The 27,524-nt window shown below is 34.5% G+C and overlaps 3 protein-coding genes and 1 long non-coding RNA gene across 4 annotated transcripts; 1 reads left to right on the forward strand and 3 right to left on the reverse strand.

Moving 5' to 3' along the window:
- Window positions 1-1,477, reverse strand: LOC129953270 (uncharacterized). The gene is made up of 3 exons (XM_056066317.1): window positions 1,344-1,477; window positions 1,208-1,302; window positions 1-671 (listed from the first exon to the last, which is right to left on the reverse strand). Exons 1-3 carry the CDS (start codon window positions 1,475-1,477, stop codon window positions 1-3), a joined length of 900 nt encoding a protein of 299 aa, XP_055922292.1.
- A 13,370-nt stretch (window positions 1,478-14,847) lies between these two features.
- On the forward strand, window positions 14,848-15,354 carry LOC129953689 (uncharacterized). Its single transcript, XR_008782571.1, has 2 exons — window positions 14,848-15,119; window positions 15,219-15,354. It is a non-coding gene; the product is annotated as an uncharacterized LOC129953689 (long non-coding RNA).
- Window positions 15,355-21,439: 6,085 nt separating this feature from the next.
- Window positions 21,440-22,684, reverse strand: LOC129953379 (uncharacterized). The gene has a single exon (XM_056066572.1). The coding sequence runs from the start codon at window positions 22,682-22,684 to the stop codon at window positions 21,440-21,442; it is 1,245 nt and encodes a 414-aa protein (XP_055922547.1).
- A 411-nt stretch (window positions 22,685-23,095) lies between these two features.
- On the reverse strand, window positions 23,096-26,437 carry LOC129953428 (uncharacterized). Its single transcript, XM_056066697.1, has 2 exons — window positions 24,860-26,437; window positions 23,096-24,793 (listed from the first exon to the last, which is right to left on the reverse strand). Exons 1-2 carry the CDS (start codon window positions 26,435-26,437, stop codon window positions 23,096-23,098), a joined length of 3,276 nt encoding a protein of 1,091 aa, XP_055922672.1.
- Window positions 26,438-27,524: the final 1,087 nt, after the last annotated feature.

Raw genomic sequence — 27,524 nt, forward strand, 5'->3', positions numbered from 1 at the left:
TTATGAAAACGATGCAACGCAAATATCGGCCATGTATGGAAACGTAAAGGATTCGAATCCACGAAGAACTTGATGAATGTCCCGCTGGAAAGTTTGCGCTGCATTGCAGAGTCCATTCGTCATAAAATGGAACTCGATTAATCCGAATGGAGTTGTTATTGCAGTCTTCGGAATATCTGAAGGTTCGACAGGTATTTGATGGAAAGCTTTTTGCAAATCAATCTTAGAGAGCACTTTTCGGCCGTGCAATATGTTGGAAAAATCCTGGATAGGTATAGGATATCGATCAGGTTTTGTATTTGCATTTAAAGCACGGTAATCGCCACAAATGCTTTGCTTTCTTAACCATATGTAAAGGGCTGGACCAATTACATCGAGGCGACGTGGACGAGCAAACACTGGTGCACCTGTAGTTTCGATGTGAGGCGTGATTCCTGTGGTGTTACTCGGATTCCTATTCATATGAACAAGCTCTTGGAAATCTGCCAAAATATGGGCAAACGGTTGAGTAGTAACGAATGATTTTATAGTTACCTCTGTGGCGTTCACTGGTGTTGTATTCGCTTTAACTTTAAGTTGAGTTGTGCTGTCAATTAAACGGTTACCTTTAAGATCGATGAGTAGTCCAATCTTACGAATAAAATCAGCTCCTATTATTGCTCGTGTGACGTCTGCGATTAGAAAAGTCCAGTTAAATGCTTGTCTTAAACCCAAATTGATGATTAAATTTTTCTCTCCATATGTTTTTATGAAGCTAACGTTGGCTACAAATAAAGTTGTTTTCGATGGAGAAAATCGGTCTTTGTATGAAGGTGGTATAACCGAGACATGGGCTCCGCTGTCGATGAGAAAATTGTTTAGTGGGAACATTGGGCAGCGTATCGCTAATTAGTTTTTTGGATGACGTTTGAAAGATCATGGCTCACGACAATTTTTTGGTTTTATACCAAATTTTTTATGAAACCAGCAAATGGTGTCATTTTTATTTCGTTCACGAGAGTATGAGCGCGGTGTACTTGATCGATGTGCACTCCGACTGCTACGGTGATCAAAATTGTCTCTACCTCTTGAAATTTTCGTAAGCTCTGAAAGCTAAGTTGTTGTACTTGCTCTTGCAAAGAAAGTGACGTATTCGTTGCAGATGAAGAGGTTAATTCATTTTTAGCACGTTGTGTAGTAGTTAGTGCGATTGTACTTGAGAACTCACCAATTTCCATTACTTTGTCCGCAAGTTTAGACAATGCTGCAAGCTCTTCACTGGATGCCTGTAATATAGCACGTACATAGGATGAAATTGAGCCTCTATTTGTGCAAACAATATTTGAGGTTTTTCATGCCAAAACGGTGGAATGCGTATTGCAATATTAGATGCTATTTCAGCATTAGTGTCGGCGGAAAAAGAATTCGCTGAAATAGGCGGAGGAAGTGGTGGATTGAATGAGCCATCAGGTTGCTTCTGTTCCTGGGTTCCAGTCATCTTTATTCAAAATTATTTTTAGTTTAGAAATAAGAAAGTAGGGTTCGCCACATATGTATTAGCATTTCCAAATTTCGTCGTTAGGGAACTTTAGAGGGACATTTTTATCACAGCACAGATTAATAACACAAATTTAAAAAGAGGCTAGGATATGACCCACACTGATAACTTCCCATGACGTCGGTCGATTTGTCTTGCTTAAAAGTTTGTAGATGTTCGTGTTTTTTTTTTTAAATTAAAAATTTCCAACAATATTTAGCATATGGTGAAATAGTTTGATTTTAAAATCTATTTTTGTTAACAATATTTTTAGTCGAAAACCAATTTTTACCAATTTTAGTTAGTTTTTATCTATAATATAAAAATAAGTCGGGTTTTTCTTCCTGACGCTATAACTCCAGAACGCACGAACCGATTTCCAAGGTTTTGCATTCGTTAGAAAAGTCTTGGGCTCCGTGAGGTTTATAGCAGACAAAATTCAGCAACAAAATTCAACAGAAAAGCTGTGAACTCCGTTTAGCTTCCCATAGAAAGCTACTGTAAAAGTTCCGATTTGTGGAGTTTAAATTTTTTGACGTTTCAAGGGCCCTACACTCTAAACCAAAGCTTACTTTCTTAGTTGTACATTTAGCAGTGCATTTGGAAAATGGACAAAGAGTTTACTACTCTGAGGCTAATGCTGCACAACGAGCTGAGAGACCACCATCGACAACATTGACTAGCTTCTTTCCAATGTGTGAAGCAGATCCATTTACAAGGACCCTGATGAACGTTGAAATGCCAAAGTATTACACTTGGAATTGATCAACAAAGAAATTCCAACGTCGCAAAACAAGGAACCTCAGTTTCAGATTGGCCACATTTGTTTTCCACTGATACGCTATGTCGCATGTAACTGTTCAGTGTTCATCCTAAAAATGATGAATGTTTTTATTTGTGACTGCTGTTGGTTAATGTACGGACCAACATCATTTGCGCATTTGAAAACTGTGAATGGCCACCAATGACAATTCATTCCGACAACTGCACTAATTACTCTTACCAACGACTTTTGCCGATTTGTAGACTCTCAATTAACTCTTACTGAAAGTGTTTTCCCAAATATTAGTGAGAATTATTAGAATTCAGTTATTATGACATTGCGTAATTTGAATCAACTGCGACTTTGCAACGGTACTCGACTTGCGGTGTAAAGACTTATGCCGAATTTGATTGAGGCAACTATTATTAACGGAAAGTACGCTTGTGAAAATGTATATATTCCTCGAATACCAATGATCCGAATGATCTTCCGTTTGACTTCAAACCGTTGCAATTTCCGGTAAGCCTAACGTTCGCAATGACTAAAAAGAAGTGCAAGTGTTTGCGAGATAAATTTAAAAAATCATGGTTTTTTACATGGGCAGCTATAAGTTGCGTGTTCACTAGTTCGGAAAGCATCTGCTTTATTTGTGTTAACATCAGACCAAAAAACAAAAAATGTGATTTTCCAAAGAGCACTTCAATGAAACGGATAGTTTGCGGACAAGTGTAACGCTTCGATTCAGAATTTACTTTGTGTTCTCTTTAATTTTTTACTTAGAGAAGTTCAACTAAGAAACACTTCATTTTTGTAATCGAAATGAATTCATTACTCTTGTGAAATGAAATAAAATTGTGCCTTTTCAAATATAAAACAAAAAACTATAATTTGTCTTCATCTTTTAATCCCCAAACGAAATGTTACAAGAAACGAAGCTATCTGGTGACAAAACGGAGTTCGCCGGGTTTGCTAGTTTCTTATATACAAAAATACAAATTAGATGAACAAAACTAATTTGAATTCAATATCTTCTATTGTTCACGAGATATCGGGAATCGAACATCAATTTTTAAGTAATGTGCTCACTATTTCTTGTCGATTTTATTTTTTTTATAAAAAAAATGACTTTCATTTAAAAAAAAAATTGCTGAAAAGATATTTGAGTCGAAAATCAATGTTTAAAAACTTTTAATAATAACTTCTTTAGGTTTTTATTTTAGGGACCTTGAAACGTCGAGAAATGTCAAATTTTAACAACTCTCCTCTCGTTCTACTCTACAGTACTGCACACATGTTGATTTTTCAACTCTCTCAATAAACAAACACAAAGTTATCCCATGATGATTCATTTATCTCAGAACATTTAAAAAAATGTGAGATCTCGGGAAAGTGATACACTTCTTATTTATCAGCAATTCTGCCTTATCGGGAATTCCTTGGGAAATATTTTCCCTAGAAATGTTTCCCTTTCCGCGAGCATGTTCCTACTATCTTGAATTTTTCACTGAATTCTTTTTACTTGGGAACTAATTTTGCCAACATGAAAATAATACATTTATTTTCGAACATAGTTTAGGAATGATTTGATAGTCAGTTGTTAGTGAAAAAAAATTGTTTGTTTTCGTCCTAGACCTAATCCTTAATTAAAAATGGAAAGAATATCATTTTTATTATTAATCGATGAAATACAACGAGAACAACGAAGTTTTTGTTGTGTTAACGTTTTTTGAACTCGAGATTTGCTTTAACTTCCTGCATTCTTATCACTTCCATTTTAAGGTTGTGCCTAGAGGTTTCATCCAACATCTTCTTCTGAAACTTACTAATTTTGTCATTGGACCTGTATGTTTTCTTGAAATGGAATTCCATTTCGATTTGGGGTCTCTTCATAGCCTCAACTGCCTCTTCAACCTTATGTAAGAGTTCTTTTTGGATTTCAATTTCTCGTTCCAAAGCGACGTTACAAGTTATGCCTTTTTGTGGCTTTTTGTGGACAAGGAATTGAAGTTCTGTTTTCAATGTTCAGCTGGGAGACCAAAAGTTAAAGCATCTGGGCATTCTTCCACCAATTCTTCTAAGGCACAAATTCGTATTATCGTTTCCTCCAACGCCCTAAATTTATGCTCCTTGTTTGGGCCTCCACCGGTTGCTTTTTTTGTCTTTTGTTTTCAGACATTTTCTTCCTCACGTACTTTTTAATTATTTTTTTTTAAAGAAAAACAATCATGGTTATCAACTTATCACCTACTTTCAAAAATAGATTTTGTTTGTGGGCCCAAACTGTTAAGTTCTTTTTCTACTTCTTTCCAAAATTTTGATACATCTTCCTTAGACCGATTTGTTGTGAAACGATTAGCGTTTTTTGTAAATAAAACTAATTAAAACGTGAACTTGTTGAGTATTTGTTAAATTCGACCTTAAAAAGGTAAATTTGTATTAATATTTTCATTATTAATTTGTTGAGAATTGCTTGCATTGTTTGCTCCGCTTTCAATTCCGACAACTAAATAACGGGGAGATATTCAGAGAGAAGAACACAAGATTTTCCCATGAAAAAAAAGTTGACGTAAGGTATTTTTCCATGGAAATTTTTGTCCCAATATTTTAAAATTCCCGATACCAATTTTTCGAATATGGGAACAAATCCATGGGAAAAAAAGTTCCCGATAACCCCGAATATTTGCAACGAATTCATTGATATATTGGGAAAACAAGTCTTATGAAAATTTTAGGTGAAATTAGATCGGCAAAATATTTTTCCCTAAGTGTTGACAGTACACCCGACCTTTCTCATATCGACAAGTTGATTTTTGTAATTCGGTATGTTAAATATTGTGTTCCCATCGAAAGGTTCTTAAATTGTATACCTATTCAAGAAAATGAATCTGAATTTTTGGCTGACACAATCTTGACATTTCTGGAAAATCGTGATGATGAAAATATTCTGGTTTGCAAGCAAGATTAAAGGAAAAGTGGGAACTTGCTACCTTTCTACCTTGTGCAACACATTCTCTTAACTTAGTAGGCCTTCATGCGGCTGGTTGTGTGCAGGAAGCAACAAGTTTCAAGAAACATACAACTTTTTTTCTGCTTTTACGAATGAACGTATGTTTAGGTTCACATAGAGTTCTTATAAAGCCTTTCTAAAACAAGATGGTCTGCACAAGCTGATACAGTTAACAGCAAGAGCCTTCAAAGAGAAACAATAACGATTAACATTGCTGCCAATTTGCTGATAAAACGGAGAATTTTGATAAATTTGAAGCGTGTGCCAAAATTCCGGCTAGGTTCGCCGGATTGGGGTTATCCTTGTCCCCACAGAGCCGGTTGTATAGTGTAGATCGAAAAATATATTGCATACCAAGACTTAAAGTAATGAGCGGACGGACTAACCACCGCACCTGAATGAACTGGCAGATGGGAATTCACTGTAAACTTTGAAAGCTCACGCAGTCTTTATTTTTTTTACGAGCTGTCCCTGGTCCAAAGTTCTGGTTTGATCACACTAAATAATATATATCAGAGTGTGGAAGATCTCACCAACATTTTTATACTTGTAAAAATAGTATACATAGTATAGACTTGGTAGCAAGATTAGTTTTTGGGGAAAAAAAATGTAATCAAAATTGCGAAGAAGAAGACAAATCAACCCGTCAAATGTCCGGTTTCAAAAAGATGGAGCACCTCCTCTCATTGTAATCTAGCTACATACAAAACTTTCGGTAGGAAAACCACCGTGGCTCCAAATGAAAGTGTAGTGTTTCACTTTAACCTCGGATGAGGAAGAAACCTCTTCAATTTAGATCTAATAGACCAGATTTCTTTATGTCTCAAAAGTTCACTATTACAACAATTATTATAAGTTTGATGAAGAAAACTTAATGGGATTTAGACTCAACTAATTGTAACACATTTGCACCGGATATTTTTCCTTTTTAAAAATACTTTGGTTTCATAATATTCCATTCTTTACGAGCGCATGTTTTTTAATGATAGTCAACGTGTATTTTGAATTTCTTTAAATTATACAAATATATATTTAAAACACAAAAAACATTTTAAAGTTGAAATTATAACACAATATAATGATTACAAAAAACAAACCAATTTTCGGAGTGGTCAAAAGTTCCTTGCCCTTAACGAAACGAAGAAAAGTTGAGTCACCATTGTTCGATTTTAAAATCCAAAGATGTATAAATTCAACTGACTTTCTTCATTTCATTATCAGTTGTCAGTTCCATCTGAGCCTTTCAAAACCTCAAAAGAAAATCCCAAATTTCTTAAAACATGAAAACCATCTTCATTGCCCTTTTGCTCGCTGGCATGTTCTTCCTTCCTGCCAGGGCACAACCATTGATCGAAAAAGGTGATTCTAAGAGTGACGCTCTTCGATATGGCAGTCGGTGCTCAAATCCTTGTCCAGAGCTTTGGCGGCCAGTTTGTGCATCTAATAACAGTTGCATCAAAACATTTAGCAGCGCCTGTGTGCTGGAGCGCGAAAACTGCAGAGCAGCTCCTTTACGTAAGTATTCTTAGTTTTTGGAGTGTCAAAAACGGGGAAATTAATTAACATTTACTTTTCAGAGCGGTACAACGTAATTCCCGACCATTACTGCCAGAATGCAAAGCCATGTCTCAACTAATGGTTTAAACTTGGACCTGGATTTTTATACAATGTGAAATGATTATTAATAAAGTTGAAATGAAATTTGAGTTAATTGTATCAGTTTTTTCCATTCCGAATTATTATTCTTGGTCAGCATGTATACCAAGTTCTCATTGAACCCAAACATGCTACCAAAAATATCGGAACAAGTTTCTTCGGTTTTCAGGAAAACAATATGTCTTTTGAGAGATATTTTTTCCTGAAATTATTATGCAATTTTATTATTATTGTTGTTATTATTCGTTTGGTTTTGGAGTACACTAACGGGCTTACATTATAATTAGATTTTTAGATTTAGATTAGATTAAACATTTTATTTCTTAGAATCCAAATAAAAACAATAAGTGACAAAAATGTTTTTATAAAAAAATAGAGTTATTGGTATTTTAAGAAAAATTTTAAATTTAAATTTGAATTGAATGGACGCAGAGTTTAACCCTCTGAAATTGAGGGGGCTTGCTTGATGGAATAATCTGAATTAGGATCCAAAATTGTAACGAGTTTATTCTCTGTTGAGGTCATTGCTGGCACACAAAATATCCCTCGCTAGCTCAGGAGTGGATCCTTTGGCCTCCTCGTTATCAAAAAAAATATGCCAGGCTTAGCATCTAGCTGGTAATGATGCGCGAGATAATCTTTACCCACCCTACCTGGTTGTTTATTCGCTAAACAACCCCTTTAAAAAACAACGTTCCTCTTCCTCCGCCCTTCTACCTCGGTTTCCTCATCACCTCCTCTTCCCCTTTCTAATTAAAAAATCTAGAGATTCATATTTTTTTATCTAATGTCTGACAAATTTTATTAACAATTTCATTTTTATATAAACAAATTTCTCACATTTAAAATTAACTTTTTAAAATAATTAAAATTTGAAAGTAAAAAAAGATTTAAGTAAAATTTGAAAGCTTTAGTAAGGAAAATGTAGGGTATATTTTTGTAGACTGCACTATTATATTCTACGGAAGTAATGGGCAGTATTTATATTTAAAATTGTCTCAATGCGACTAGTTACCAAAAATATCACTCACCCCAAAATATCGATGTAGTGGCCACTCCCTCGATGAATCGTGGTTCGATGTGGCGATCTTTAGTACGCCTTATTTTTTGTATTTTTATTTGAAAAAATATATAAATATTACCATTTCACCCAAAAGAAATATAATTTGCACTATGATCTACACTTATATATATATATGTATATGAATATATATATATATATACGTATAAGGTAGGTATGTATATACACCACTTTCTTACTTTATCAAAATTACTTTTTCAATTTGAATGTTAAACAAAAAAAATTGTTAAATTATCACTGTACAAAAAAATTTAAATTGAACAATAAAAAGATTAAAGTTGTTTAAATTTTTGAATTTAAAAAAAGTAAAAAAAAAACACTTTTATAATTGTATATATGTATGTATGATGACTCTTTGGTTTTCCTTTGTTTGGCGTTAATTGGCGAGACGATTTTAGGGTTTTTTTTTTGGGATTTCCCGCACATTAATTTCCTGTTTCTGTTTCCTTTAAAAACACAGATTTGAGGCCGTGAAAAGAGAATTTTTTTACGGCCTAAATGCACAAAAAAAATGCTTTTTAATTGTCTATTTTCACTTGAAATGTATTTAATTGAAGCTTACCTCAGTAACCAATTTGTAGACGTATATATATATATGTATATACATATAAAAATATATCTTTCTTTAAAGTTTTATATTATAAGAATGTACATCTTATCTCGATGTGACCAAAATCAGCGCTGGCGGTTATATCTTAACAAAAAAAAACTATAAAAAAAACTGATTTATAACATATTTGCCTTATTGAAAACCTACTTACGAATTGAGATAATTCTCGAACTAGGTTCCTTGAGCGGTCGGTTGGCGGTACCTTCTTCAAATTCTTCTAAGATTCCTTATTCAAGGGTAGATAATTTTGAAAAGAAGGTACTTGCCGACGGCATTTGCTCAAGAACCCTAGCTCTACCTATCTCACTAACACTACCTAACCAGGATTTTCCAGCCTTTGTCTCGTTTCACACCCACTAGATTACGCAATTATTACATTAATGTTATAACGCAATTATTAATCTTTTTATGTGGGTGTGAACATTGGTGGGTGTGATTTACGCACTTGTTGCAAACGTCTTTTGGATGCGAATCGGATTCATAAATGTCATGACACCGATCACATCCTAATTGTTTCACGCAACAGAGGTGAGTTTCTCCACCTTCGCAACATTCCCTCTAAACATTCTCACACTACGGTAACTTGCTGACAATCACTCAATTTGTGATTCGTATGTCAGCCATAATTTTTCTGACCAGAAGGAGAAGTTTTGTCACTCAGCTTATCCCTGTAGAGGGGGAGCGAGTTAGCATTGTTGTACTATTTCGTTATGTGTATAAACAACTGCAGTAGCAGTTGAGTCGTCGTCGTCGGTCTTGTCCTAGTTGGTGGTGTTTTTTTTTTTCGTTTGTTTTGTTTACTTTTATTTTGATATTCTTTTATTTGCATGTAATAAAAATAATAATTTTTAATTGTCTAAACACAGCCCATTCGGTTACAAAATCTTGAAGAAAACATTGTTGAAAACATTGAAGCTGAACCGAAACTCTTAAGGATCATAGAAAGTCTAATAAATAAACTATGCGATAAAAAGTTTCAACATGCATAAACAAAAAGAAAATCAGTAGAGTTTAAAAAACTTCCCTTAAAAGAGGGTTTCATTCTTGAATATAGAAGGCATTGAAGAAAGGGTTTATCGCCACATAAAGCACCCATTTTCGATAAGAGATCCAGGCTTTATTAGATGTCTTTGAAATATCAACAGCAATGTGCGCATTTATTAAGCTAGTGACTTCGTAGCCAAAATTCAACTAGTTTTGTAAATGCAAGATTACACTTTGAAGCTTGTTTTAAATTCAATAAAATTACATATAAGATGTAATATAAATGATTTATATTTGAATGTATACATATGTACTTAACGATTGCATGGGTAAGTTCAGAAGACAGAAGGGACTTAAAAGAAGGCAAGTTTCTAATAACTGATTGGCCAGCTGCCAAAAAATTACCTTCCAATTTATGCAACTGTAATGGAAAGTTGACTGGAAAGTTAGAAAGTCAAGTCTACTTCTGTCAAAATTACAGTTTATCATGTGTTTTTATTCAATTGAAAGCTGAACTTTATTACTCTATGATTTATTTATTTTCCTTACAACGTCAATAAATCTTTAATCTTTTCTGTGAAAGGGTTCATTGTAAATTTCGAAATAAAATAAGTAAAATTTCTTTCGGTACAAAATACAAATCGTGATAGACTTGTCACTTCCTGAGGAGGGTTTTGTAGACAATAATATTTTTCGTAGCTTTTGACGTATGAACTTAGACAAGAAGTTTGTGAAGTAAAGTGGTGAATTTGAAATGTATGGCACTTGAAAAACTTACAAGTTGCCTTGGTCAAAATTACCGTTAAAAGAATGAAGTTGACTAATAAAAAAAAGGCCCTTTCGTTCAGCATTTAAATATAAATTTAATTCACTCATATTGTGTCTCATATTTCATTTGAAAAAATTTAAAAACAAAATTCCTTCATTTCAGACAAATTAGAAAAAATTCATCTTTGATCGGTTAACTCGATGAGTTCACATGATCAAAAATGCTTGTTTGAAAGATTCCCCGCATTCATGAGCATTGAATTCCGGCGAAATTAAAACATATAGCAGCTTAAAATGTCACTTAATTTTTGCAAGTTTTTCGACGAAATTGTTTATTATTAACACTTTTTTTTCAAATCAATCAACTTTTAAAAAATATACTTTTCTGAAAATGCTTACATTGGTGCAAGTTTAATCACGGGTGAAATTCCAAAGTATTGCACTTTTAAGGTCAATGGGGTGGTTTAGACATCTAGTTAATACTATAGGATTAGATACTTCATTTTTCAAATAAATCGATTGGAGAAGGAAAAAAAGTCGTAGCTCGACACTCTGTGGCCATACATTTACTAGAAAATTGCAACACCTCACTCATGTTGTCTTTTTCTATGTTCAAGAAAAACTGAAGGTTTCCATAACAGATATATGTATGTTTCCATATTCAGAGATATTCTGAACAAATCTATTTTTCGAACAGTCAATTCAAAATTCACTATAGGACTCATTATGAAAGTTTACTTGAATATAGACTAAACTAAATTTGTACAAAATTGTGCCGTTTTTATGAAGCCACTTTAGCCATATAATATAAACATAATATGCCATTCTTTATTTGAGCACGTTTCCACCATAGTTACACATTTAATTTGGACTCATTCAAATTACACATTTAAACACACAAAAACAATTTTAAAGCTGTAATTAGAATACGAACTGCAATTTAATGATTACAAAACAAACCAATTTCCAAGTTCATTGCCCATAAACTAAAACAGAAAAGTTAAGTCACCATTTCTCGATTTTAAAATCCAAAGATGTATAAATTCAACTGACTTTCTTCATTTCATTATCAGTTTTCAATTCCATCTGAGCCTTTCAAAACCTCAACAGAAAAACCCAAAAACTCTTAAAACATGAAAACCATCTTCGTTGCCCTTTTGCTCGCCGGTATGTTCTTGCTTCCTGCCAGGGCACAACCATTGATCGAAAAAGGTGATTCTAAGAGTGACGCTCTTAGATATGGCAGTCGGTGCTCAAATCCTTGTCCAGAGCTTTGGCGGCCAGTTTGTGCCTCTAATAACAGTTGCATCAAAACATTTAGCAGCGCCTGTGTGCTGGAGCGGGAAAACTGCAGAGCAGCTCCATTACGTGAGTATTTTTATATCGATCTTAAAAGCTATCGAATCCTTAATTTTTTTGGGGAGTGAATTTACTAACATTTATTGCTTTTTTAATTTCAGAGCGTTACAGTGTTATCCCCGACCATTACTGCAAAAACCCAAAGCCGTGTCTCAACTAATGGTATAAATTTGGACAGGGATTTGTATACAATGTTAATTGATTATTAATAAAGTTTGAAATGATATTTGAGTTAATTGTGTCCGTTTTTTTCCATTCCGAATTATTATTTTTGGTCAGCATGTAAACCAAGTTTTCACTGAACCGGAACATGCCCCCAAAAATATCTAAACCAGTTTCTTTCCTTTTGAAGGAAGTAATGTACCTTTTTAGAAATACTTTCTTCCTGAAATAATTATGCAATTTTATTATTATTATTGTTATTATTAGGTTTGATTTTTAATTGAGGTTAATATGAGGGTAACAGGTTTTGGAACACAGGTGATTTGCGTACAGAAAAATGAGTAACCGAAAATGTATTTAACGGCTTATAAGCATTAAATTTAAATTAAATTGACGCAGAGTTTAACCCTCTATAATGAAGGGGGGTTGTTTGATGGAATATATTTCAAAACTCTGAAGAAAACATTTTTTTATAAAAGCTGAACCGAAACTTAAGGATCATAGAAAGTCGAATAAGTAATTTATGCGATAAAAAGTTTAAACATGCATAAACAAAGGAAAAAATTTGTTGAGCTTTATTAACTAATCTTCTCATAATAGGGTTCATTTTATTTATAAGAGGGTCCTATAATAGCGTACTGTCAAAATGTATTGTATTGAACAAAGGGTTCATCGCCACTGAAAACACTCATTACCGGTAGAAGCCAGACTTTATCAAATGTTTTAGAAAAATCAGTGCAATCTTAGCTTGTGGCTAGTAAGTCAAAATTCTACACGCTTTGTAAATGCAAAATTTCACAAAATAGTTAGTCAATCCAGAATTGTCATATTAAAATAAGAAATATTTTTGTTTTGAGATCTTAAAATAATATTTTTTGGTTTTAAATTCAATACAATCAAGTATAAGATGTAATATGCATGATTTTATATTTAAATACTAAACGATTAATTTCAATTTGAGTATTTGAATGTTTGTGTCTTTACCGAGCAGATGTTTGCTAAATGTCAAAATCAGTGCCCACTAACTGGCTGCGTTCAATCTCGTGTTGGATAGGTGGATTTTTAGATACCTTGTTAAATAAGTTGGATAGTTGTATTGAGATAGCTATCAAAAAATAAAAAAAAACTTTAAGCTGTTCACAAAGAGCAGAGAAACATTTAAGCTTCGAAGTCAAAATTGTTGTAAGATAAAACATTTAACGGATAATTTAACTGATTCATCAGACGATGATGAATTGATAGGTGCCTAACAATTTAATAAATGAGACCTTAATCTGTAATCATAAGATCATAATTACGTTCTAAAATCTAAAATTCGGAGGCAAATAGCTTCTTCATCGTCTATTATGTACAGAACTTCCTCAAATACAACTTCAACTAAAATTTTGTATCTTTTTGTTCACCAACAAATACAAAAAGCTGAAATCAATTTTCAAGTTTCTAAAAATTCAACCATGTTTTGAATCAGCTGTTCTCTCAGATTCCTACATACCCCAACCATTCTTGAAAACCTTTGGATTCCTTTTTTGACATCTCAGCTGTTTTTGATTAGCTGTTGTTTTACACGTAAAACACTAACAAAAAGGTATCCGGTTACCCTATCTGTCTGAGATTGAACGCAGACACTTTGTAGCCGAAATGTTTGCACTAGGTAGTTTCATATGCATACATAGCTAATCAGAATTATTTCACCACGTAGTCACTAGCTTAGTGAATGCCTCCAATAATGTTACTTTCTCAAAAACGATGTAAAAGTTTGTTACACTGTTTAGTGGCATGAACCATTAGAATCACTTGTGGACCTATTGCTACGAAAGTCGTACTTTAATTGTTTGAATATTCTTTTGGGTCTGCTGCTTGAGAAAAAAAAAACATGACTAAAAACCAAGGACACTTTTTCGTAATTTATAATCGGCTTTTGTGTTGGCTAACGTTCCGTTATTCGTTATACGGGCAAAACGTTTCGGTCGATAACAACTTAAGGGAGAAGAAGATTAGCCTACTTTTTGAATATTGGACACCTACCTTCCAATGAACTGTAGACAATCATCTTTTTATTTTAAATTGCATCTTGCTTTAAAAATTATTAATATCCCTGCAAGATTATAGTTCAGCGGACTATAAATTATTCTATTGTGTGCTCATTTTTCTCTTTGATGCTATAAATTGCTCAAATCATCATCCAATCTGACGCAATAGATTGACATCTTGAAAACCACTAGTCCTTGTTTCTCAATTCATAAAAAAGCTTTTTTCGCAAATCGTATGTTCTGATGGTTACTGCAGACTTCGATGATGTAATCACCTTGAGATTTAAGCGTGCTTATTAGAAGTTTTGGAAGTCCTGTGTCTAAATATATTGAATTATTATGCGTATTCAGCGAAAATCATAATCATTTATAAATAACGAGAACAAAAGAGAGCTTAATGCATTCTTGTTTTCGGGCTAGTTTGAAAATTTTATTTTTTCACTCCAAGAAATGCTTTTCAGGGCTCAATATTTCTTGAAACCGAAGATGAATCTTCCAAAATAAGAAAGTGGTCTGAAGGTTCTTGTTTGTCTACTTTTATTTGCTATTTTTGACAATTTTTTTTAGTTTCTTTCATTTTTGAACGCTTACCCTTGGCAACGGCTAAAAAAATATATTTTTCATTATAATAATGTTCCATTCTTTACGTATGTGCTTCAACGCTATCCTACATTTATTTTCAACTTCTTTTAATTACAAATTTAAAACAAATAAGAACCTTAAGGCCGGAATTAGAACAAAATTCAATGAGTACCAATTTCATGATTAAAAAAAAAACAAACATTTTTTAAAAGTTCCTTGCCCCTAACCAAATAAAGAAAAGTTGAGTCACCATTATTCGTCGACTTTTAAATTCGAAGATGTATAAATTCAACCAACTATCCTCATTTCATTATCAGTTGATTGTTCAATTTGAGCCTTTCAAAACCTCAACAGAAAAACTCTTAAAACATGAAAACCATCTTCGTTTCCCTTTTGCTCGCTGGTATGTTCATGCTTCCTGCCAGGGCACAACCATTGATGGAAAATGTCGAATCTGGAAGTGACGTTCTTCGGTATAGTCGCTGCACAACAATTTGCCCAGCGATTTGGCAGCCCGTTTGCGCCTCTAATAACAGTTGCATCAGGAGATTTAGCAACACCTGTGTGCTGAATCAAGAAAACTGCAGATCAGCTCCTATACGTAAGTATTTTCATTGATTACTTAAAAACTATCGAATCCTTCATTGTTGGTCTGTTAAACAAGATGAACACTTATTAACATTTTCTTTTTTATTTTCAGAACGGTACAACGTTATCCCCGACCATTACTGTCAAAACGCAAAGCCATGCCAATGAATAACGAACGATTTAAATTTGGACTTGGATTTGTATACAACTTGAAATGAGTTATAAATAAAATTTTATATGAAATTTGAGTTGATTGTTTAAGTTTTTTTCCATTGCCAAATAATTAATGTTGGTGAAATGCAAACCAAGTTCTCAGCGAACAAGCCCCCAAAATATCGAAACCAGTTTTCTTCCCTTTCAAAAAAACAATTATTATTATTGTTATTATTATAACGAGTTGCTTTAAAATGAGGTTAATACCAGTATAAGTGGGAAACAGGTACGTTTTTGTACTTGGAAGCAGATAACGTGTTTTTTTGGTTTTTTGAAATCCTGCAAAGTAAGGAAGTAAATTTTATTTTCGATATTTTTTATAAGTGTTTAACGGTTTTTACTTTATTTATTATTATTTTTCAAAATTCGTTTCCTTTTACGAATTTGTAAATAAAATTAAATTAAGTGACGCAACAGTAGGGAATTAAGTCATGTCAGGGATCAAGGGAACCTACAATTTTGTTGCCGCATCCAAACGGCTATGTAGAAAAACCACTTTACATGAGGAGAACAACTCTTGAAGGATCTGTCAATTCCTCGCAAGAGGCAGTACCCTTGATTGAAACCAAGACCTGTGGCATGACAGTCCTATGTAAATGTCTATCTCAATAAAATTCACTGTGGACAGTTTTAGTTGTAAAGCCTTTTTGAACACTAATTCTTTTATTAAGAGACTGGAAAGAGCATGAAAAAAGATGTGGGAATGTGGTAAGCTTGCGGTCTTAACTGATAAAATCGACAAACAAAATTTTACCAAAAATCAAGGCAGAAAGCAATATAATGTCCTAAAGGCAGTGAGTATTTTTGGTGATTCGTAAAAATTATGTCGTAGTCAGTTCGTACAGGCGTACTCAGTTGCACTCGTTTTGTAAGCTCTATTGAAAAAGCTATAAATACGTAAGGTATTTTCGTTTCTTACCATTTCTGTCGTTTTCCTAAAGTTTGGGCTAGTCTGCCATTCTATTCGTATTTCATGAAGCCTTTTTCACCAAACACTTTTCACTTTGCAACTTTTTTACAGTTTTACTTTGCGAATAACGTTTTACCAAACACAAATTTGCAAAGTGCAGTCTTTTTTGAAAAGTGAAAAGTTTTGTTTTGTTGCAAAGAATTTGTTCTTTTTGTTTCACCAAACAATCATTACACATTGTAAATTATATTTACGATTTTGAAAAACTTTTCAGTAATATGCAAAGAGAATTTTGTATTTGAAAACAAGACTTTGTTTTGAAAATTGTCGAAAGCTAATAAAAAAAATAAATAAACAATTTTGAAAATAAATTAGTTAATAAGAGTTATTACGGAGCCAAGTTGGCACCGAAGTGTGTCGGGCCATTTAGAATCAGAAAACGATTGTCTCCCTGGACCTATGTCCTAGAGGATCACAATGGTAAAGATCGTGGCACTTGGTACACTAAAGATCTGAAACCTTTCAATAAATTTTCAGAAAACGATTAAGTCGGAGGTCCCACAGTGAAGTATTGTTTTTTTTTTTTTGTTTCCTTTTCTTGTTTGGTCTCCTTTCGAACCGATTACCATATTTGGCCTGATGGATTCCTCTGTAGTGATGGTAACCAGGTCCAGCCTTAGGAAATTGTTAACTTTAGTGTCAAAAAGTAGACACATTTCCAACGGATTGTGACGGACAGACGGTCGGTCTGATCCAGCAGAGAGAGAGCGTGGGTGACAGTTGGCCCCGGACGCTAGATGTAACTCATTTTGAGAATGGCCGAGAGCCCAACATAAATATTCTAAACCTATAATTTTTATTTCTAGCCATTGTACAAAATGGAACAATCTAACACAAGCCCACCGACGACGTAGTTCTATTTTTTTTTGTAATCGCGTATAAAAATATAACTGCCAACTTTTCCTTTGAAATTATACACATATTTTTTAATCAAGGTTCTTCCATCATTTTCGCTTCCTTCTCGATTTGTTCGTTATATTATTGTATCCTAGATTCGGAAGGGACTAATGTAGTCAAATTCGAAGTAGAATTCTTGAATCCAGGTATTTATGGCTGGATCACAAACACTCTTCAGCTTCGGCTTCGTCTGCGTTACGGCGGCGGCGGGCCTGCTTCGAGCTTGCTTTGAATGACATTTATATTATTTCATCCCTTCAAAGGGCCAATATTTTGTTTGTTGACATTTGTTTACAGCTGTTGAGCTGTCAGACAAAGCAAATGTTCAGATAATTGAACTAGAGCTTCCGTTTGGTGTCACATTACGTTACATTACGTTCTTTTACTTACGATTGTCAAAGGAAACATGAGGTCGAAGCTCCATTGTGATAGCATGCATTGAATTCCTATGGCTGAACTCGTAAACGTCAGGTGAAGCCGAAGCTGAAGCGTCTTTGTGATTCAGCCTTTAACTATCTGCAGGGCTTTCTCGAGAGAAATAGTGGGAAAATGGGTGAACACGCTCATTGAGTTTGCCGCCCCTGGAAGTGACACCAGCGGTGGGCGAATTCAACGATGACTGTGCATAAGCCTGGGAGTTATGTGTGAGTAGGTAGGACGGCTGGATTTCAAGAGCGTCGGCTCACTTCAGCAAAAAAGCTGTATGATGCTGAATTATGACGTCATCGATTTCCGCGCGTTCCGATTGACCGAAAGCATTGGGGGATGAGTTAAGAAGAGGTTTGGAATTTTGGATAGAAAAAACCCTGGAAAGATCACTTCTTTACGAATAACAAAAAAACCAAGATCATATTTTGGAAGAGAGAAAGTAAATTAGAGAGAAAAGGAGCAAAGTGTAAGAATTTTATTTTGAGAGCTATAAGTGGACAAAAATGAAAGTCAAGAAATTTTGTGAGAGAAAAGAAAAAAAACGAGAAGAAAATAAGTAGGAAGTGTAAATGGAGGAAGGAAAGGTGGAAAAAAAAGGGAAAAGAAATCAAGGGGGTATAGTTGGCAGAGAAAAAGAAGCTAAGTATAGTGATTTTACATTAAAACCGTTTTGAATTATACTAGAGAGATAAGAAATCGGTTGACTTGTGTTCCGTTAAATATTTCTTGAAATTACGAGACGCATGACCCATTAAAATTTTCTTTAGTCCGTTCGGGAAAAAGCAATAGCGGTCCATTTTTCGTTTATTTCAAAATTTCCAATGTTTTTTTCTTGTTCTTTGAAAGAACTTGGGTTTTACTCCTATTTAAAAGGTTTCCCAAGCAAACCAGTTTTCAAACCAATAATTAATTAAATTAAATTCCCATTTCGGGAATATAAATTTATTCTCATTATTTAAAAGTGTTTTCACCGTCGGTCGGTTCCGCTCCGAAGGTTTGCAATTTCCTTAAGTTTTCATACAAAAAAAATTGCTGGCGCCCTTTTTACTTTTCAGGTCTTACACCCCTGCGGTAATTAAAAACCATTTCGTTTAGTGGTACCTGTTGCACTTCGAATTCGAACGCACCTTATCCTCGTTTCCTTTGTTTGACATTCGTCTGATAACCAATTCATCAATCGTATATCCTCTCGTGTGCCGGTCGCGTTTCGGTTTCTCGTCGTTTTATTTTTCTTAATTTATAATTTAATAATTAATATCTATAATTGTTCGGTTTGTCGCGGAAAAGTGCAACAAATTGGCGCCCAACGTAGGAGAGACAATGAACATATTTTTTTGGCTTTAACGAAATAACACTAATTTTGAATTTTAGGATTAACGCGGTTTTGAATTGATTGAGATCGTAGATAACCTTCAATGGAATTGGACAGTTAATAGCAACAAAACTTTTCTTAAAGCTGTTGTAAAATAATTTATAAAAAATTGAATTGTTTTGAAGAATATTTTTTGAAAACGAGGAAGTTAATAGAAGTAAAATTCAGAATTATTTTGAAAAACGGAAAAGCTTTTTCGACGAAGGAAAGTTTTGGATCAACGAAAAGTACCGGGTAGGGCGTGGTTACTTCCTTATATTTTAAAAAATCATAACACAAAAAGTATTGGCAATATTGATTCAATTATTTGTCCTGTGTAGAAGTACATTTAAAGTTTTATTTTATTTGGTTTTAAAAACGACATCTCCAAGGTTGCCACCGTTCTCATAAATGCACTGAGAGAGTCGGAATTTGAAATTGTTTTCCACTTTTCCACTTTTCCAGCATATCTGTGCTTATGTTGGCGAAAGCAGCACGAATATTATTTTTAAGATGACGAAGGGTCTTTGGGCGGTCAGTGTATACTGTATACCAATGATTTAAGGTAGCTCCACAGGAAAAAATCACATGGGGCTAAATCTGGTGATCGTACTGGCCACTGAAGATCACCTTTAAGAGAGATGAGCCGTTCGGGAAAGTGTTCACGCAAAATATTCATTGACCTTCTTGCCGTGTGAGCTGTGGCGCCATCCTGTTGAAATCACACTTCTCCTGCATTCATTTCTTCCAGTTTGGGCAGAAAAAAATGTACAATCATTTTGACATAACATTCAGAATTGACCGTAACTGTAACCATGGGCCAATAATGCCGATTGCCCGATTGTGGATATTGCACACCAAACAGTCACACGTTCTGTTTGCAGAGGCTGCTCATAAAGTTCTCTCTGGTTAGTGGGGCTCCAATATCGCATGTTTTGTTTGTTCACATATCCTGAAATATGGAAATGTGCCTCGTCACAAAAGAAAACAAGGGCGTCCTGAGGTAAGTTTTCGAGGAAGGCTTCACATGCATTTTTTCGCACAACATAATCACGTGGATTAAGTTGTTGCACCACTGCCAATTTGTATGGGTGAAAATTAAGTTCCTTATGAAGAATTCGTTCCACTATGTGACGAGAAATCCCTAAAGCAGCCGAATGTTTGTGTGCAGATCGCCTAGGGGATTTTAAAATCGCCACCCTGACCCTTTCGGTGTTTTCTGGCGTCCTGACGGTTCTGGAAGGTCCATTGTGTTTCTTCTGCACACTACCAGTATCCATGAACGTCTCCACACACAAACAAATCGATTTCCGAACACTCACACGACCTGCACGTGCAATATTGAAATTGTTTCTGAAATCACGCTGAATTGCGATGATCGAACACGGCTGAAAAAAAAACCTTAGATAAGGTGCTTTCGAACAAGCCATAAACACACGCTCTACTATTATAAACCGCTCAGTTGCGAGAAATTAAGATAAGGAAGTAGCCACGCCCCACCCTGTATTATCGAATTTTGTTGCCTAAAATTACAAATAAATTACAATTCAATAGCCAAAGGAATATGTGTTTAAGTCCCTTGCAACCACATTTGTGCACTACAATGGTCTGGGAATGAAGCCCAATATCACGGTGTTGAATCTATGTTTATCGAGTTTCGAATATTATTGTTGATTCATTTCTCTCTGTTGGGGGGATTCTTCTTAATATGAATCCCAGAGCAAAAATATGTCTTAGCTGAAAAAAAGTTTAAAATTTCTTGCAGTACCACAACGCAATTGAAAAGAAAAAAAAGAGAACAGTTTTTTTTGTATACCTTTAGTGTTTAATTCTTATTTTTACGTCTTGTCTCTAATAATGTTACAATCGAAGTGAATTACAATAATTTTTTAAGACACGAATGTGCCTTAGTCAAACCGACTATCTCGGTGGTGAAAACTATAAACTTAGTTTATATAAAGGTGAGATTAAGAATAGAGATTGTATGTCTTATAATATTCTCAACTTCATTATTATTAAAATAAACAACTTAATTTACGTTACGTTTAATAGTAACGCCTAAAGGCATGCAATATTTTTTTTTAAATAATTGAGTTCAAATAATCGTTTGAATATTATGAACTGCTACTTGACGTCAACATTCCGGCCTCCCTTTGCAGAAATGCAAAAAGTATAGAATCCATGCATCCGAAAAGTTGATAGATTTTACGTAGCGAGTCCATCGGTGGAGGTATTTTGTTAAAGAAGCGCCTCGATTCGCTACTCAGGAAAAAAAAAATAAGATTAGTAAATCCAACGTTGAGGGTTGTTTAAAGAGTGCCCTTACTCACTCAGACATGTTAGTGGGAATACAAATGTCAGTTAAAAAAATTAAATAGATAAATTTATTGATTAAATTTCAAAAGGTGCTGTGCAGAACCGTCAATAAAATATCAAAAATAATGAATGCATTAAGTTAATTAGCTTAAATTTATTATTTGTTTTGTGAAGCAAGATACACCTGGAACACTTCCTGGTCGACAGGCAAGAGACATAATTTAACTATAGGGCGTAGAATTTCGCCTTGTTGAGTTTTAACGGTAGCAACGCGAACCTTTCCATCTTTTCCAGGGTGAACAGCCACTATTTTTCCCAGTCGCCATTGAGTGGGTGGTAGATTTTCGTTGCGCACAACTACAACGTCTCCAACTTTGATATTACGCTTAGGAAATTTCCACTTTGTTCTTCGTTGAAGATCGGTCAAATATTCCTCCTTCCATCGTTTTGAAAAAGAGTATAAAATTTGCTGAACTCTTTCCCAATTCCTTAGTTTTGCAATTTCGCCAACTTGGCTTTCGGGTAAGGAGAGCAAGGGTGCACCTTTTAAAAAATGTCCCGGTGTTAAGGGAAGAGGGTCAGAAGGGTTCTCACTAATCGGAGAAATAGGGCGGGAGTTCATACATGACTCAATTTTAACAAGCAGTGTGGAAAACTCTTCAAACGTTAGCCTGGAGTTTCCAACAACCTTCTTAAAGTGTGTTTTAAACGACTTTATACCAGCTTCCCATAGACCACCCATATGAGGAGAACCTGGTGGAATGAAATTCCACTTCAAATTCTTTGGTAGATAGAGTTTTTCAGCTTCCAGAGTAGCTTCTGATACGGCTTTTTTCAACTCCTTTTTTAATATTTTATTAGCAGCAACAAAATTGGTGCCGTTATCAGAGAAAAGTTGTTGGGGAACACCTCTACGACCGACAAATCTATCAAGAGCAGCTAAAAACGACTCCGTTGAGAGACTTCCTGCCGCTTCTAAATGTACAGCTTTTGTACAGAGACAAATAAAAAGACAAGCATAACCTTTTATTGCTTGATAGAACCGACCCTTTTGAACCTTTAGTTCAAAGGGGCCAGCAAAATCCAATCCAACATGAGTGAATGGAAAGGAATAGTTAACCCTTTCGGGGGGAAGTGTTCCCATAATTTGGGTTTGAAGTTCCTTTTTGTGTAAAACACAAACAATGCAACTATTGGTAAATGATTTTATTAAGTTTTTTAGTTTTGGAATCCAAAATGACTTTCGCATAAGGTACATGACTTGTTGGTTCCCTCCATGTAGGGAAATTTTATGGAAGAATCCTACTAGCAATTTCGACAACGGACATGAGTATGGCAATATTATTGGATATTTTTCATTGTAACTCAAATTTGCATTGGTTAAACGACCGTTGACTCTCATGATTAGGTCAGAGTCTAAGGTAGGGTTAAGCGATAAAATTGTACTATTTTTACTTAACGGTTTCGAGTTATATAGAGCGTTGAACTCTTCACTAAAATAGAAGCGTTGTGCTAGTACAACGAGTCGAGTTTTCACAAAAGTTAATTCATGATGAGTTAACTTAATAGAAAAGTATCTGAAAGGATAAAACCTTTTTCTTTTGCGAGAAGCTAGGTTAATAAATCTAAACAAATATGATATGACTTTTATAGCACGAGAGTAACATGAAAATCTTCTCAAAATATCATCATTTGTGTTTTGATTTACTACAAAGCTTTTAATTTGTTTGATTTCAAGGTTCCAATTGGGATCCTTTTGAATCTTCGTTATTGGCCAAGTTTCCTGGGAATTCTTTAACCAACTTGGACCATGTCACCATTGAACGTTGTTTATTAAATTCTGAGGCATTACACCCCGGGAAGCGATGTCAGCTGGATTGTGTTCAGAAGGAACATGTTTCCAAATACAACCTGGCGGACTCTCAGTTTGTACTTTAGAGACCCGGTTTCGGACAAACGTTTCCAGTCGAGATGGGCAGTCACGAATCCAATAAAGGACAATCATTGAATCCGTCCAAAGGTAAACATGATAGTTTTTCAGGCGTAGACTACTTTGTACAGCGTTTACTAACCTTGTTAGCAAAACAGCTCCACAAAGCTCCAGCCGAGGTATGGAAATGGCTTTTAGGGGAGCTACTTTTGTTTTTGAGCAAAGAAGGTTGATAAACACATTTCCAGATGAATCTGAAATCCTAGAGTAGACAGCAGCAGCATATGCACTTAGAGATGCATCGCAAAAGCCGTGTATTTCAACACACATATCTGGAGTATAATTGATCCATCTTGGAATTCTGATATCCTTTATTATAGGAAAGGATTCCACAAAATCTTTCCATGTCTCTAACCGAGTTGATTTTATGGGTGCATCCCACTCAGTTTTGTCTTTCCAGACATCTTGCAATAAAATCTTTAATAAAATTGTTGTTGGCGCAAGCCAAACTATAGGGTCATATATTTTAGCTATATTTGAAAAAAGCTCACGTTTAGTCAAAACAGTTGTTGAAGAAAATAGGTTACATCGAATATAGAAGCAATCTTCCCTTGCATTCCACCCTATACCTAGAACTTTCGAATGTGAATTCTCATCGAACATAAGAAAGTGTTGGTCTAAAACATCCCCCCTAGGAATGTTTTCCAACAAGCGAGGGTGGTTTGCAGTCCATTTTTTCAAGCAAAACCCTCCGGACAAAAGAAGTGCATTTAACTGAGTTTGAGCTTGAACAACAGTATCTAGATCGAACCCTCCAGAAAAAACGTCGTCCACATAAAAATCTGACAATACCATATCCTTTGCTAAAGGATATTGGTTTCCTTCATCAGAGGCAAGTTGATGTAATGTTCGGATTGCCAAATATGGAGCACAGTTAACTCCAAAAGTAACCCTATTTATTTCAAAATCAGCCAAATCTGATTCTGAATTTGACGATCGAAAAATTATTCTTTGGAATCTATGATGATCGGGGTGAACATGTATTTGGCGATACATTTTCTCGATATCGCTATTAAAAACATAGGGATACTGTCGCCATTTTAATAAAATAGTTTGTAGGTCATTTTGAAGAGCAGGACCGGTACACAAAAAATCGTTTAGGCTATGCCCTTTGTTGGTAGAAGCACTTGCGTTAAAAACGACTCTAACCTTTGTTGAAGCACTGTGCGGTTTAACCACAGCATGGTGCGGCAAATAAAAGTGCTGTGTGGAAAGATTTAATTCACCTTTTGACCTAAGCGTCATGTGCTTCAAAGAAATGTATTCGTTCAGAACTTTGTTATACTCTTCTCTGAGCGATATATCGCAAAGAAGACGCTTCTCTTGTCTCAGAAATTGTAAAACTGCGCTACTTCTGGAAAGACCTAAATCTGATATATTTAAGTGAGGCTTAAATGGAAGTTTCACTGTATAGCTGCCATCTAGATTGCGAGTTGTTGTATCCGTATACAATTTTTCACAAAATTTATCTTCGTTAGAAAAGGGTTTTATTTCTGGAACTTCTTCGAGTTCCCAAAATCTCTGAATTTGTTTTTCTAAACAAATCTCACTAAAAAATGTATGAAAAGTTGGTTTCTTTAAACCAACTTCACATGGTCCAGAAAGAACCCATCCGAAAACCGTATTTTGAGCAATTGGTGAAAAGTCCTTTTCTTTCTTAACACCTTCACGTAGAATAAGAGGGTAGATATCTGCTCCGATCAAAATGTCTATCGAAGCGGGTTTATCAAAGTTAGGATCTGCCAATCGTAATCCCTTGAGCTCAACCAAGTTTGATGCGTCAACAGACTGCGATGGCAAACTTCCTGTCAGCCTTTTCAAAACAACGGCTGAAACCGGTATATGTACATCAGGGTTGATGCGAGATTCGAGCGTGAGAGGACACATACTCGTTGAAAATTCGCTTTGAACTTGTCCAATGCCACAAATAGATGCATTGGTAGCCCGTGTAAAAAGCTTAAATCGGTTCACTACGGATTGTAAAATATAAGTAGCTTCAGAACCAGGGTCGATTAAAGCTCTCAAAAGAATGGTTTGATTATGAACATTAATTTTAACCAAAGCTGTAGCTAGTAAAATATTCTTTTGCTGGTTAACAAGGAAACTTTTAAGTGTAGACGAATTAGAATTTATATCCTTTTCTAAATCCAGCGTTGTTTGTTGTTCTATTTTCGAAGTGGACTGTATGGGGGTGGGGGTGGTAGCAAGAGGAGTTTGAGATAGAGGAGGTGATATTGTATCCTGAGATGATTGTTTTTGTTGGGAAAAGTGAAGCAAACTGTGGTGCCTTCTACCGCACTTATCGCAAGAAACTTTACTTTTACACTCATACACCGCATGAGTGAGTGCAAGGCAGTTGTAGCAGTACTTTTGAACTTGTACTACTTTACGACGAGATGAAACATCCATGTCCAAAAATTTCTTGCATGAACGCAAGGGATGATTGCTATTGCATACCTTACAACTGAAATTCTTTTGTTCAACATGAAAAGAGTTTACCTTTTTGGAATTTAAATTGGATGATTGATTCGCACTTTTACGGGGACATTGCTTGACTTCTTCAACAGATTCAAGTATCTTGTATCTCGAAGCAAGAAAATCATCCAAAGATTTCCATGTAGGAATTTCATTTTCTTTCGGTAGACTTTGCTCAAAAAGAAACAAAGTGTTTTCAGGGATCTTTTGAGAAATAATAAAAATAAGAATCGGATCCCAATTATCGGTTTTAACACCATAGCTTGAAAGGACCCCTAGACAATCACAAACGGTTCTATGAAGTTTTCTCAAAGCTGAGCCGCTTTCAGTTGAGATAGACGGTATAGAAAAAAGTGCTTTAAGCTGTGTGTTAATTAAGATGCGTTTATTCTCGTACTGAGATTTTAATGCATCCCACGCTAGCTTAAAATTATCTGCCGTCAGTGAAAACTTTTCAACAATGTCATGAGCTTCCTTCTTAGTTTTAAGGCGTAAATGGAATAACTTTTCTACATCACTAAGTCGGAGGTGAGCTATGTATATTGCTTGGAACATATCACGAAAAGTAGGCCAGCATTTATAATCACCTTCAAAACATTCAGCGTCGCAAGGTGGAACCCTAATTCCATATTCTAATTCAGATCTTTGAGGAGCAACAAGATCTTGTTTTGTATCCTTGTATGTACCCATGTCTATGGAATCTATAATACTACCTACAGTAGTGAAATAATTGGTTGAAACTGATAAATATTTCGATTTAATTGTCAACAGTTTTGTATCATCTAAACTTTTATCTTCGTTCTTCAAACATTTTGTATAAACTGAACGAAAACTATCCCATAATACCTCAAATTCTTTTTTCCAGACTTTGAGCATACCAGAAGTCATATTTTCTCTATTTGGTACATCACGAAAACTATTGATAGTTTCGTTTATTTGCTTCACGCACAAATAAAAATCGTCAGAAAAAGACATATCGAAAACGATAAAAAATGGTACACTTAATAGATCTCGAACGAAGAAAAAAGTTCACAACTAAAGCAATAAACTTTCAAAATTTCTTTTTATTTTTATTTAAATTTCAATAAAACGAGTTGTTAATTGAACGAAAATCTAAAAAATTATCCCTTAATCAAAGAACAGAAAATCCTGAAAAGGATTAAAATACCGTAGATTGATTGTTCACAAAAAAAAAAGTTGAAAAGGTTTTAAAAATCACCAGATCGAAGAAACCGTAAGATCGCGAGATCAAAAAAAAACTGTAACGAAACTGTACCTAAACCTTACGATCAAAATTTGTTCCAAATATGCTCACTTCACAAATATATATATATGTATACTTATATGAATCACTTTAAATAATTTTCAATAAGATCAAAAATATACTTTATAAAAAATCACAATCAATTCAATACTTTAATTTAATTTGCAAAAATAATTGAATCAAATATATTTATATTTATAATTATGTATATTTTATAATGCACAGCACCTACCTTGGGTTAGGGATATGGGATTTAAGAATAGAGATTGTATGTCTTATAATATTCTCAACTTCATTATTATTAAAATAAACAACTTAATTTACGTTACGTTTAATAGTAACGCCTAAAGGTATGCAATATTTTTTTTTTAAATAATTGAGTTCAAATAATCGTTTGAATATTATAAACTGCTACTTGACGTCAACACTCTCTAACACCATTTGCTGGTCACAAAATAGTTTAAAACATAGCCTCCAAAATTGTTTCCCAATGACGATTTCCTCATGTAGATG

This window comes from Eupeodes corollae, chromosome 1, assembly GCF_945859685.1.
Source record: "Eupeodes corollae chromosome 1, idEupCoro1.1, whole genome shotgun sequence".
NCBI lineage: Eukaryota > Metazoa > Arthropoda > Insecta > Diptera > Syrphidae > Eupeodes > Eupeodes corollae.